Below are 13,374 nucleotides of genomic sequence, written 5' to 3'. Positions count from 1 at the left end.
TCTGAAAGGGAAAGAAAAAAATTCAAATAAGACTGTAGATTCTGCTTTAAAAATACTTTGAATTTTGAATTTGCTGTATGAAATATTCTGTTAGCCTTCATCTGCATTAAGTTTTGTGTCACATGTACTTTTAAAAATGTGTTAGCAATAGCAGTTAGACATATACTGCTTCATAGGGCTTTCAGCCCTCTCTAAGCGGTTTACAGAGTCAGCATATTGCCCCCAACAACAATCCGGGTCCTCATTTTACCCACTTCGGAAGGATGGAAGGCTGAGTCAACCCTGAGCCGGTGAGATTTGAACAGCAGAACTGCAGTCAGCTGAAGTAGCCTGCAGTGCTGCATTTAACCACTGTGCCACCCCGTGTTTTATACCTGGTGTTCCATACTGATAAAACAGGAAAACAGATTTAATAATTTTTATCCTGAAAGGTAATCATTACTTGAACTGTAAAAAAAAGTCATTTGATGATTAGGGATAACACTTATTTTCTCTTTGGTTTTTTTAACAGCATTTTGTTTTTTATTTATTTTAGGATGCAACAAAATAACACATGCATACCAAACTGTCATAGCATTTGTTCTAGTATCAGGTGTTATTAACACTTGTAGCATTAGGCTAGCTGTATCACATTAGTATGATGTCAAAATAATGTCATCAATGTAATTAAGAAAACTTCTTTGTTCACTTTTTATTTATAATAAAATTACAGTATCTTTTTCCTTTCTATAAACCTTATTGTGATTGTTATAGCAAAAATAAAAAGCTATGTTGAGGTTCAATATTGGCTTAGATTAAATATTTTTAATGTGTAAAAAAAATCCATGTACCAAATTTACCATAAATTCTACCCAGTCTCTCTATTCTATCCAAATACTAGCCAGAGCTATTTAGTTTCTGAATGTAAACATAATTCTGGCTAGTTTTTAAATAATATTTTACTTTGGCTTTTAATCTGTGATTACTTGATTGTACTATATTATTTTAATTTTACATCTATAGTTCTTTAAAAGACTTGGTAGACAGTGATGTATTTTATGAATGCTTAACATAAATAATATTTAATAGATTTTCTAATTTTTAGTAGATACATTCAGCCTTTGCAGCTTTTTCCATTTCTTGCTGTGAACATTGCAGCTAAGTTATCATTCCAGTGATAGCCTCTCTGATTCCATTTGCAGACTTCATGGCACACCTGCTCATTAGCCTTGCACTTAAGACTTTCAAGGATTCCATTAGTTCCTTAACCTAAGATGTATGCCATACTCCATGATTTACTAGAAATGATTCAAGAGACACAGTTGCTGATGCCAGAGTTTAGTTTGTCATCTATGTTTTCTTCTTTGGACTTTCTGTTTTTTTTTCATGTCAAGTCCCATTTAACTTCATAGATCTTGCTGCAACCAGTGGTTAAGACTTCATCAATTTGCATTTATTAGTCTTTCAATAGAGAAGATAGGTTACTGCCTTTAAAAAACAATGCAGTTATTCTGAACCTGTAAATGAAGTTCCATTTCTTTGAATAAATGCAATGTTACTTGAGTGTATAACTCTGTAACAGTGAGTAGATGAGTTTATGCCAACTTCATAGCAGCCACTGAACAAAGATGGTAAATACAATAACATATGCATCGCATGCCTGTTTCCACATTTGATCTATTTTTAACAAAGCTGTTGTAGAACAATGGAGCAGATGCAAGCGATTGTAGGAATTGCTTCCTCTTCTTCCTTCAAAGAGGGAAATTTAGATTGTTCAAAGGCTTTTCACTGCCAGAGCTGACAATCAGCATAGGTCAGTGTTTGACAGTGCTGCTACAATATAGAAAGATAAGGAAGAATCTGGAACCAGAACCAGGCACTGTGAAAAGCTGGTTAGTAAGGGCTTCTTTCAACCATGTCCTTTGGTCTCTGCTGGACTTGTCCAAACTTCTAGTGATGGGTCACATGGGACTTTCCCACTACGTTTGCCCATGGTCAGACTCTTGGGTTGTTTACAGTCTGACCAAATTATTCACCAGTAAATTGGGAATCCATTTGTGAATCATTATGATGATAACAACAACAACAATAATAATAATAATTCATGCTATCACTTCCTGACTCTGGTAAGCTTGAGGCATTTGGCCAGTGAACAAAAGACTTGCGTCCTTTTAAAAAGATGAAACAGAAATGGTAATCTTGTAATTGAAAAATTATAAGATTGTTTAAAAATTATACAGTTGAACGAAATACTATATTTAGCATTATATATCATAACATCATCTTAGACTATCAGTCTTCACAGAAGGTTATGGAAAAATTATGCACAGACCCACATGGGAAAGATTGACGTTCAAATAGCTTTGGTGCAATAAAGCATACAAAAATGAAGTTAGCACAAAGACAGTAAACTTATGATGCAAAGATCAGAGACATTAAAAATAACAGAATCCATGAATTGAACTAGCATACCTTAAAATAAAAAACCATGATAGCTTGCCTACCACTTTTTTTTTGTTTTTAACTTTAGAGGGGAGAGATTTCTCCAGTTCACTTCTCCAGCAATGCTTGACATGATATAACTGATGGTCATGTACTCCCACCTTCAATCAAAGTTTTGGGAGCATTTCTTCTTAATTTTTGGCTCTCTAGATATTTCTAGGTCATAAATTGACATTTATTGGTCCCACAGGTTAGCTTTGCCTTCATCACAGTTTACAAGGAGACTCCGCTGTTTAGATAGAGTTTTTGTTCTCCCATTTGAGCACTGCTTTGCCCCATGTTTTTCCTGGAAATTAAACTTTAGCTTCTTTTATTATTGCAGTCTTTTTGAGTGACATATTATTAGTGGCTACTTCCTAAAATTCCTGTTTGCGTCTAGCAATCTTGACTGCTGCTGTTTGAAAGAGTTTTGATTACTGGAAACTGCTCTTTTCTTCTGGAGCTGAAATAATATAAATTGAGTAAATAAATAGAACTGCATATTTTGTCTGAGTGAATACTTCTTTCACTGATTTTCAACTAATTTACAATGTTGTCATAACATTTTGAATTTTAATTCATAGGAGGCTTGCTGCCATATGATACATTTATTATATTGTTTCATTTGTTAGACACATACCTTTCATCAAAGAATCTGCTCCCACAGCAGTTTTCTTTTCAAATAATTTTAATAAAGAATTACAAATAAATAAAAACTAATCCAAACTACCAAAAACATAAAAAATAAAAATACAAAAGAAAGGAAAAAAAGAAAAGAAAGTTCCTCTTCATTCCAGCAAGTAAAAGCAGTTTAAATAGCTTATTGCCATCTCTAAATACAACATAAACTCTCTTCTCCCCATAACTCTTTTAACTAAAAAAAAAAAGTCCTCATCCATTATTCTTTATATTCAGCCAGGACCCAGTAAGAGAAAACAGATGTACTTAATTGTATTCCTTCCCTGAATTTTTAATAATCTTATTTCTTAACCCCTTGAAAGATAACAATAGTTTTGTGAGATGGCTTGAAGTAAGAGAACATGTCTGCCCCAAAAGCACCGATGTTCTTCTGTGGTTGAGGGTAGAGTTCCAGTCCAGCACCTTAATCAGTCCAGCACACAAAAAACACAACAGTGAAGAGCCTAGTAGACATGTCTCTTAAATATGATGAAATAACATGGGAAGTTTCTGATTCCACTTGGATACAGATCAAATCCAGTATCATCTAGTATTGTGCAATACCTTTCCTGGCAGTTTCCAAAAAGAGGTGAGCTGATCTATTTTAGTCCAAATTTTACATCAATTTCTGTCAGTGCTTTGGCAAATACTGTATTTTAAAGCTGAGTCACATACTTTCAATTGATTTTGATCTACACTTATTTTATGCCCTGCTTAGAAATAGGATATGCATTGATTTTTTTTGCCTAATTGACATCATCATGACTATTCCAAAGTAAGCTAACCTTGGACCCCTAGTTGTACTTTAGGGAGGCAGTATATTTATATTCAGTTTTCAAAATATCACATGAAGATTGAAGAGCATTTACAACATGATGGACAGAAATATTAGAACTGATAAATATTATTGATGTGGGCAACCTACAACTCACAATTCCCAAATGAAAATTTCTGGAATACAGTGTTATAATTTCATGCCAGTTAGAAATGAAGAAAATGAGACGTGGCCCAAGCTGCTTAACTAAACTAAACTAAACTAAACTGTATAGTGTATATATATGGATGGAAAGAGGGAGGGAGGGAGGGAGGGAGGGAGGGGGAGGGAGGATGGGAGGGAGGGAGAGAGAGAGAGAGAGAGAGAGAGAGAGAGAGAGAGAGAGAGTTAGTTTAGTTTAATATATATAATGACAACATTGTTGAAAAGCATTGTCTTGCCTTTTTACTATAAATTCCTTCATTACTCTAGAGTTTAAGCAGTAATGTCCTTTAAAAGATGAAGTGGTACCTTAATTCATTCTTCTAATTAAAATATTACTGTTCCAGACAAATAGAACATTGCTGAAGTAGGCAGTTTGCTGTTTGATTCCTTTCTCTCTCTCAGATTTCTAGGTAATGCAATTAAGTTTCCATGCTTTTATAGTTGATTCAAGATGCTTGGAGAGAGAAAAAAATACAGTCCATTAAAAAGTTCAGTTTTTAATCTGTAACATATCATTGGAGAAGATGAATGCTGATACAAGTATACTTGAATCACTTTTTTTTACTTAGTTGAAAGAATCAGTATTATAGAACAACGACAAGCCTTAATGAGTTTCAGAAGCAGTTCTAATCAATATATTTTACAGGATACCCACAGCTAAGCTTTTTCCTAGTGATTTTTAAAATGATATTGTTATATTTTGCTACTAATGAGTCTTTTATTCAAATTCAAATAAAGTAAGTAGTAACCTGATTTGTTCTTTGTGTTCTAAGAATATGAAAAGAAAGAAAGAAAAAGGATGCCATTTGAAGGGCCTGGTTAAAAAAGAAAGTAAATTGGCTCATTGTTTTGCTTTTGTTGAAAATATCTGTAAAATGTTCATGTATTCTGTTCACAGTATAAGATCCCATTTAGTAGTATTATAATCTTATAAACACAGTAATACTTATTTACTTAAACCTTAAGTATTTATTTACTTAAACCTTTGTACAGTTTCTCATAAAATCTCTTGTGGCAATTTATAATCATATTTGAAAACAATAAAATAGTTACTTTCAGAAATTGCATTAAAAGAAAACAGGAAAACATTTATTTCTACCCTTCACACAAAAAGGCCTGGATGAAAAGAATGATTTAATTTCGAAGTGTAGTAGTCGCCACTTGGAAACCCCTTCTGTAAGTGACTGCATGATGGTATTCACAACTTATGACAGTCATAGCAAGACCTCTCTGCACAATGTTTATGCCCTTTATAACAGAGAAAGCATTCTACTAGGCATCCCAATCTTATACATCTGCATACCAAGTTATTATTTCTTTGATATTTGACACATTCAGTGGAGTCATGGAACACCTGCATGATTTGCAATAGTGGCAAATACCTGTAGCTTGGGTGTAGGTTCTCTGAACCTTCACCCTCAACCTGGTTATGCACAAAGGAGTTTAACCCAGATATCTATGATCACATGGACAACAATTGGGGAAAAGTGCAATGTGTTCTTGAACACTTTGAAATAGCTATTTGATCCCTGTGTTCCTTCTGAATTTAAACAGAGAGCTCCTCCTCCTCTCCTCCTCCTCCCCCTCCCAGTTCTCCTCCCCCTCCTCCCTCCCATCCTCCTCTCCTGTAATTGTAGAGATTATGATAGAAGTCCTGGCTCATAATAATTTGAATCGTTTATCTTCAAAGTATGTTATGGACCAACTGGAAAAAAGAGATGGCACTAATTGAAGAAGTAGTGTAGATAAGAAGGTTTCACAAAATGCTAAATAAAAAAATTAGATCTACATGTTGCCCATATTCCTATGATGAAATGGATGCCTAAGAGATGCTGAAGTCGTCAACTTCATAGCTGAGTTGGGATTTCAGCTGAGATTTTTCTGCTTCAAGTCTGCACCTATTCTACAAAATCAGCCTTCCCAGCCGAGTGCTTTTTAAAATAAAGTCAATCAATCAGTCATTCAGAAAACTGAGTATGCAGTATGAATGAGTAATATGCAAAAGAGAAATCATTGAGTTAATTATTGCTAGATGAAACCTAGCTAAGCAGGTTATCTGAAGGAGCATCTTCTCCTGTATGTATCAACCTAGACCTTAAGGTCATCTAATGAGGCTCTCCTCTAGTCCCCAACAAAGGAGACAAGTTAAGACTCTACAAGGGAGAGAGCCTTTCTATCTGTTTAGGGCTTTATAGGTCAGACCAGCATTTTGAATTGGATCTGGAAATGGCCTGCCAGCCACTGCAAATGACAAAATACTGTCCTTATGCAGAGAATAAGGAAGATGATCTTGATTTTTCCATAATTAAGGTGATGATGAATGAAGTATAACTTAATGCACAATAGATGGATCATATTCAGAAAAGGCTTAGACAGATACTTTCCTATTTCACAGAAGTATAAAAAAGGTAAAGAGGTGCAGCACAATCAGACATTTAATATTCTGTTATTACAGCAACCTCAAACACACAACTGTTTCTTTAGAACATGGGTGTCAAACTCACCATGTCATGTTGCCATCACATGACATATAGTGACGGGTTTTCCTTTGCGGAGCTAGTGTGGGTGTGGCCTGCGTGTGACACATGTGGCCTGCGTGTGACACTTCTGGCCTGTGGACTGCCACAGTTTGACAACCCTGCTTTAGAATAATTGGAAATCTCTCTGACAAGCAGGGCACCACTCAACTGGATTGATATACTATCTACAAACAGTATTTCCATCTTGTCTAAATTAACTCTCCGCTTATTAGCCTTCACCCAGACCGTTCCCCAGCTGAAGCATTGACTTGGGACACCAATCATCTCACTTGTATTGGATTAGGAGGAGATATAGAGCTAGGTATCATCCTATTGATGACACCTAAGACCACTTCCAGATAACCTTTCCAGCAGCTTTATAGAGATGTACAGCAGAGGGAATAAAATGGAACCCTGAGGAACGCTATAACTGAGACAGAAAAATAATCTCCCAGCACTAGCTTTTGGAAATGGTCACCCAAGTAGAAAGTATGGAAGCATTATAGTACATTGTAGTATATTGTACCCTCATATCCCAACTCTGATAGTCTAACCTAGAGAGACCTACTTGATGGTATAGAAAGAGATCCACAAAGAGTAACAGGATGGTACTTTTCCATTTTTCTTCTGGCCCTGGTCATCCTCACACAACTTTCAGGATGGTTTCTGTTCCATAAGCACTCCTGAAACCAAATAGAAATGGATATAGAAAATCAATTTCATCCAAGAATGTTCTCCCCAATTCACTGTTGGATCAGCCAGATTTAGAGGCATGTATGAGAAATTTTAAATTTCTAATTGTCAGTGGATCCCACCTAATTTTAATTTGAAATATAAAGCAAATCTTTATGTTAGCCATTCAAATAATAGTATTTCTGTTGTATAAAAATGACTTGTCTGATATTTTTCTTTTCATTTATTAAATGTATAGATTCAAGTTATTTTCTTTTATAAAATTTTATATTTATAAACTCTCAACTTTTGGCAGTTTAGGAGCACATACTAATCCAGCACCAAAATTCAATTGACAGTTAAGCAAACTGGTTACTCTTTTATTGTGAATAAATAGCAATATTTCCCAAAGTAGAGGTGCAAGGGTTTTTTTTTTAATTAGATAAATATTTACTCAGATGGAGATGACAATCTATAGCATTGCACCACTAGTATTTTTTTAGAAATGTATTCCCCTTTCCTCCAAGTAGCACTTGTTAACTTATTTTGGGAATAAACGAACACTTTTTTATGTCGTAGTAGGCCAGCATAAACTTATTTTCATTTTGTGAGCTATCAGAACCTTTTACATTTTTCCTTTTCAAAAAACATTTTATGTACTTTATATAAAGAATCAGCAGGAGCCATTACAGACTGCAACTCTTTTCTAGCATTTTTATTTTTTATTCTGTACCCCATTTTAAGCATAATGCTTTATTTCCTTCCTTTATAGTAAGGCTAGATTCTCATATAGACATGTTTTCTTTAATTATTAGAATGGGACATTTTTCTACAGAAGAGAGGAGGAGACAGTGAGGTGAATGTGCTGGTCCTAGTGATTTTATGTTTCTTAATATCAATTTCAAAGTATATATTTTGTTTGCTTATCCCATTACCTGGAAATCATTGGTCTAGTGGCAGAACTGAATCCATAGAATCCATTTTATTTTCTTGCAATGAACAAAATGCCAACTAAAGGCATTGCTTTAGTTTCATCCTTCAGTCTTTCATATCTACACAATGCACTTGATATTTTAGTATTCTCAATTTACGACCTTTCATATACTCACTGTTCAAAGTTATGATGCTGCTGAAAAAAGTGATTTACCACTGGTCCAGAGGTGAGTTGCTGCCGGTTTGGCCCAGATTGGCTGAACTGGTAGTATTGGCAGTGGGAGGCTCCATCCACCCACCCAGACACTTCTGTGCAGGTGCAGAAGCATTGCATGTGCACAGGAGCGTGCCCGAACTGGTAATAAAAAAAAATTAGCAACCCACCTCTGCACTGATCCTTCATTAACAATTGTTGCAGCATTCCTGCAGTCACTTGAACGTAATTTGGGAGCTTGGCAACCAGCATGTATTTATGATGGTTGCAGCATCCCTCACATGATCATCATTTGTGACTTTCCAGATGCTTCCAAAAAGCAAAGTCAATGAGAGTAGGTAGATTTAATTAACAACCCTGGCAAGTTGTAAAATTTGGTGCAAGTTACTTAACAATCTTCTTGGCTTAGCAACAAAAGTTCTGCTCCCAATGTTGGTCATAATTTGAGGATTATGTGTAGTTCTAAGTTCCTAATCTTTTTACAAACCTTGGAATAAAGGTTATGTGAATAGACATTTTAGGCTGATTGAATGAAGTGACCCTTAACATACCCAAACTTCAAAGTAAAATCAAAATCCATAAAACTGTACAATTAAAATGAAAAATGAACATATTTAAGGAAATAAAAAATAAAAAATAAATTGGAAAAAGTTGAAGTAATATCAGAAGTATAAGATTAACAGATGTCCAAAAGGCTACTTGACCAGGAAAACTTGACTAACAAAAAATACGTTAGGAATAGGAGATCTAACTTTATATAAAGTTAAGAGTGTTGGATCTGAGTAAGAGGACATATGGCTACTGTACGAATTCAGATAAATTACTATCTAACCTACTGATGGAGTTTTTGAGATACTAAGATAGGAGTGCTTTAGATATTCCTGAGCAGTTATGAAGAGTATTGTATAGTTAGTACAGAATTACTGTGTTCATAGAAACATAGTAATTTGAAACATTCTTCTTCATCTCAAGTGAAATATGACATAGGCAAAGGATATAGAAAATAAAATAAATACAGATTTAGAAATGCAAAACACAGTGTTTGCGTAGCCATTAGCCAGCAAATCAGGAAAGATTTATTGTTGTAGAAAGTTATTATCTACCATTTGCCTCATCCACCGTGTTTCTCATCATGAGCTGCTTTTGTCTTTAATATTTAAAAATAGTTTTAAAGAACCTTTTTGTGTTAAACTTTGGTTTGGAGGTCTGGGCAAATGTCTACCGAGATTTCAGCATGATAAGATACTAACAGTTAAATCAAGGTGAAATGTTAAGTCAATGCTTGCATACCACCGAAATGAATCAGTGAGTTCAGTCACATGCACAGCCTCTTGTTATAATGACATTTACTGATTGTCAGAGAACATCTGGCAGAGATGCAAGTATCATTTTATTTAGATGTTCCTCAAAAAAGATAATAAAGTTATTTTTTCTCCAGCCATTTATTTTGTTACAACATAGAGGATAATTTACAAAGAAACAGGTAAAAAGTCCAGTCCTTTTTTTTTTTGTAATCATATATATATATATATATATATATATATATATATATATATATATATATATATATATATATATATATATATATATATATAGTGTTTGGAAAAAAGTTGCTATTTTTACATATTCTATGAAGATTAAATTAACCCTTAAAGGGAATTACATAATTACAGTAATGGTTTGCCATAAGCTGAAGGCACAGACAGCACTATATTATGTGGACTAATTTATTACTCATCTTTTTGTCTTTCACAGAATGTGGAGAAAATATTTGTGGAATTCAATCATAAAGAACTGTTTGAGTTCTATAACAAGGTCTGTATTGGTGTTTTAATAGATTTTTCCAGCATTTGATAACATTTCCTTTCCTTTAGGTAGACTTTATTTAATCAACTCGATAGTTCTGACTTGTTCTTGCTTGTAAACACACAATGTCTTCCTCCCCCGAAGCAAAGCTCTTCTGGATTATATCTTGTATATACAGGGTTTACATTTAATGTTTCAAATGGCTTTGAACAAAGTGGTATTTGCTATAACTTGAACCAGCAAGTTCTAACAAGAACCAAAAATACAAGAAATTCTGAAAAGCTTAAATCTATAAACATACTTATTTACATTATATAGGTGATGAATTCATCCACTCATATCCATATGTTTCCAACTTGCAAACATATATCAATAAAACATTTATTTACATTATGCAAGTGATGAATTCACCCATAGGTTTCCAAATTGAAAACATATATCTATAGATTATAAGTGGTCACTGACATTTTTTAAACAGTTAGCTTTAATAATTGTGGAAATTAGGTTTTTTCCTTTATTAATGAATTATCTCATCAGTGTGTGGCTATATTTAATTTGCATATTTTTTATTATTTCTCTTCCATTTTTATGTTCCTAAATACCTTTTTTGTTTTATTTTGATCAAATAGTTAGAAACAATACAAATGCAGCTGGATTCGCTGACATGATACTATCTGAAGACTAATTTCTCCATTACATTCCAACTGTTTTGATACTGAAGATAAAATGGCTGAATATATTTGCTGAAATACTCAATGGATGGTTCTCAATAAATGATTTAAGTTTCTTTGATCATTCACATTAGGTAAATGAAATAACTGTTAAGAAAGTTTTGGCTACATGGTATCCAACTTTAAGTGAAGCAATGTACTATATTATTGTGCAGACTTTTGAATTATGAAGTCTGCAGTTTTTGTTTTGCATTTGCATTGTGGATGGCAGTTTATGTAATACTATAGCATAATAAACTGCATGTAATCATTATCCAAAGTATGCTTAAACAGTAAAAAATATAATTAAATTGCTAAAACATTGGCTCCAATACTGATGTATTTTACCTATAAAAACAACACTACAAATACTCTTAACTTTGGACTATTTTAGTTTATTACTTAATGCTTTTATATTTGCTGCCAGATTTTCCAACTATGACAAATAGCAAGGTCTTCTTGTTTTTGAATGCTTCAGTGATGCTAAAACACTTTAAAGGACAATTGCCCTCTCATGCATCAAAAAGAGAATAATGAGAATTTCTTAACAAATTCAGTTGTTTACTGGATGAACATTTTACCACCAAGGTTTGATTTTATAGATTCCCTGCTGGAAAGAAATTAAAATTAAATTAAAATAAAAAAACAAGGCCCTTTTTAGTCAATCCAAAGCAGCAAGGACAAGGTCCAGTGCTGCAATGACGGCGGAAATGGTTGTCGATGCAGGTTGTTGATGTGCTTTTTAGGGTACCTTAATGGTAAGAAGCCGATGAGTTATAATGCACACATTACATTACTAATTGGAAAAACTATGGATAATCTTTTACGTTTCCTAGCTTTCCCTAGGTCTCGTTTTCATTCAAAAACTACCTGCTGGGTGCACAAATAAGTGCATTTAACAATGCCAATTAACCTGGCAGAAGGTTAAAAGTCTCTGCCAAGTGTCCTTGTGTAATAATTAATTGACTTTGCTGTGGTACATCTGGGATAACATACTTCGAATAGGATTGAGCAAGTCTCAGAAATAATATGGAAATATATTGGGCCTCAGGTGAACACAGCAGCACTTTTCTGGTATTCATTTAGGGGACTCACTTTTTCAAGCATCCCTTAACTAAACCAGTAAAAGGAAAATGCTTTAAAAAAAATTTTTTACCCACAAACTCAAGTAGTTTATTATGGTTGTGCAGTTTACTTGGAGAGATGCTTAATTGAACAATGCCAGAAACAAAATGCCATTCCAGTATAAAGTGGACCCAACAGAAGGATTAACTTCACCTCTTTGTTACAAAAGCCATCATGTGGAGGAAACTCCCTCCAGATCAGTGACAGAGTGATGGTAACAAATACAGCAGAATGCTTTGTACTAGGAATTGAAGGCTCTCCCTGTGAACAAGGAGCTTTGGCATACACACAAGCGGACAATCAAAGCCAGTGGAGAAGCTTCCCAGCTGCAGTGATCAGGCTTCTAGCACAAGAACAAGGGGTCATGAAAGCTAAGAAGTATTTTTTCTCTTCAGTGCAGTGAGCTATTTTCTTCTGGTCCTTTCTTTAGCCATCACAGTACATGGCAGAGCCCATTGGACAGAGAGTAGCAACATAGAGAAACTACATAGATTTCAGAGTGACACATCTATCTTTGTTTTAAAGTTTGCAATCATTATATTAGTGAAGGATAGGCAAGTTGAGGCAGCAGATGTCTTAATTATATTTTAGGGCAGGTGTCCTTCTCTTGACAAAGGGTTCAGAAGGGTCTGAGGCCAAGGTTTGAAACAGTTCTGATCTTTCATCCAGGTGGCCTTCCAGACAGGGCCATGCAGACAGATAGTAACTGATGGACTAAGGTGGATGATTTCTGCCACAGAAATCTTCCAGCTTTTTTCAACCCTGCAAGGAGATTATAAGTGGTTCGGTAAGTGAATCTCATGCTTCCTGTTATTGTTATGGTGAATGGAAAATTATGGATCATGGACTTGAACCTTGTCTGAAGAGGGAGCCTAACAATGTGGACCCAAAGGAAAATGACGTCTTCAACTCTAAGAGAATGAAGCAGCAACCTCTTCACCACCACTGTCTTAGGTGTTTATATATACACAGTTGATATGGGAAGATCATAAAAGAGGCAGCACAAAACTGGGCAGAAGTGGCTATATTGATGCTTAAGTGAGCAGTACTTCCCTAATGGCATAGCCATGATTGACATTGCCTGTGGATGATTTAGCCATTTGTACAAAACTGGAAAGGCTTTTGGGACATAAATGCCTTTGGTCCTATTAATAGATAGGAGGGCAATTGAATTAACCCCAAAATTTTATTTTATTTTGCAAATTTATTCTATAAATAAACATAATATAGGTCAGTGTAAAGCAATGTATGGTAATTGAAATATGTTTACATTCTAAA

At 34.5% G+C, this 13,374-nt stretch overlaps 1 protein-coding gene across 1 annotated transcript in view; it reads left to right on the top strand.

The window, feature by feature from the left end:
• Positions 1-12,563, top strand: part of COMMD10 (COMM domain containing 10) — a 61,612-nt gene extending 49,049 nt beyond the window's left edge. Inside the window, exons 6-7 of the mRNA XM_032214337.1 lie at positions 10,211-10,270; positions 10,891-12,563. Of these exons, the coding sequence (XP_032070228.1) occupies positions 10,211-10,270; positions 10,891-10,929 (99 nt within the window). The 3' untranslated portion in view covers positions 10,930-12,563. The remainder of the gene's footprint in view (positions 1-10,210; positions 10,271-10,890) is intronic.
• The last annotated feature ends 811 nt before the right edge of the window (positions 12,564-13,374 follow it).

The sequence above is a fragment of the Thamnophis elegans genome, chromosome 3 (genome assembly GCF_009769535.1).
Source record: "Thamnophis elegans isolate rThaEle1 chromosome 3, rThaEle1.pri, whole genome shotgun sequence".
NCBI classification, from domain to species: domain Eukaryota; kingdom Metazoa; phylum Chordata; class Lepidosauria; order Squamata; family Colubridae; genus Thamnophis; species Thamnophis elegans.
The sequence above is the reverse complement of the archived record's forward strand: the minus strand, read 5'-3'. Positions and strand labels throughout refer to the sequence as shown.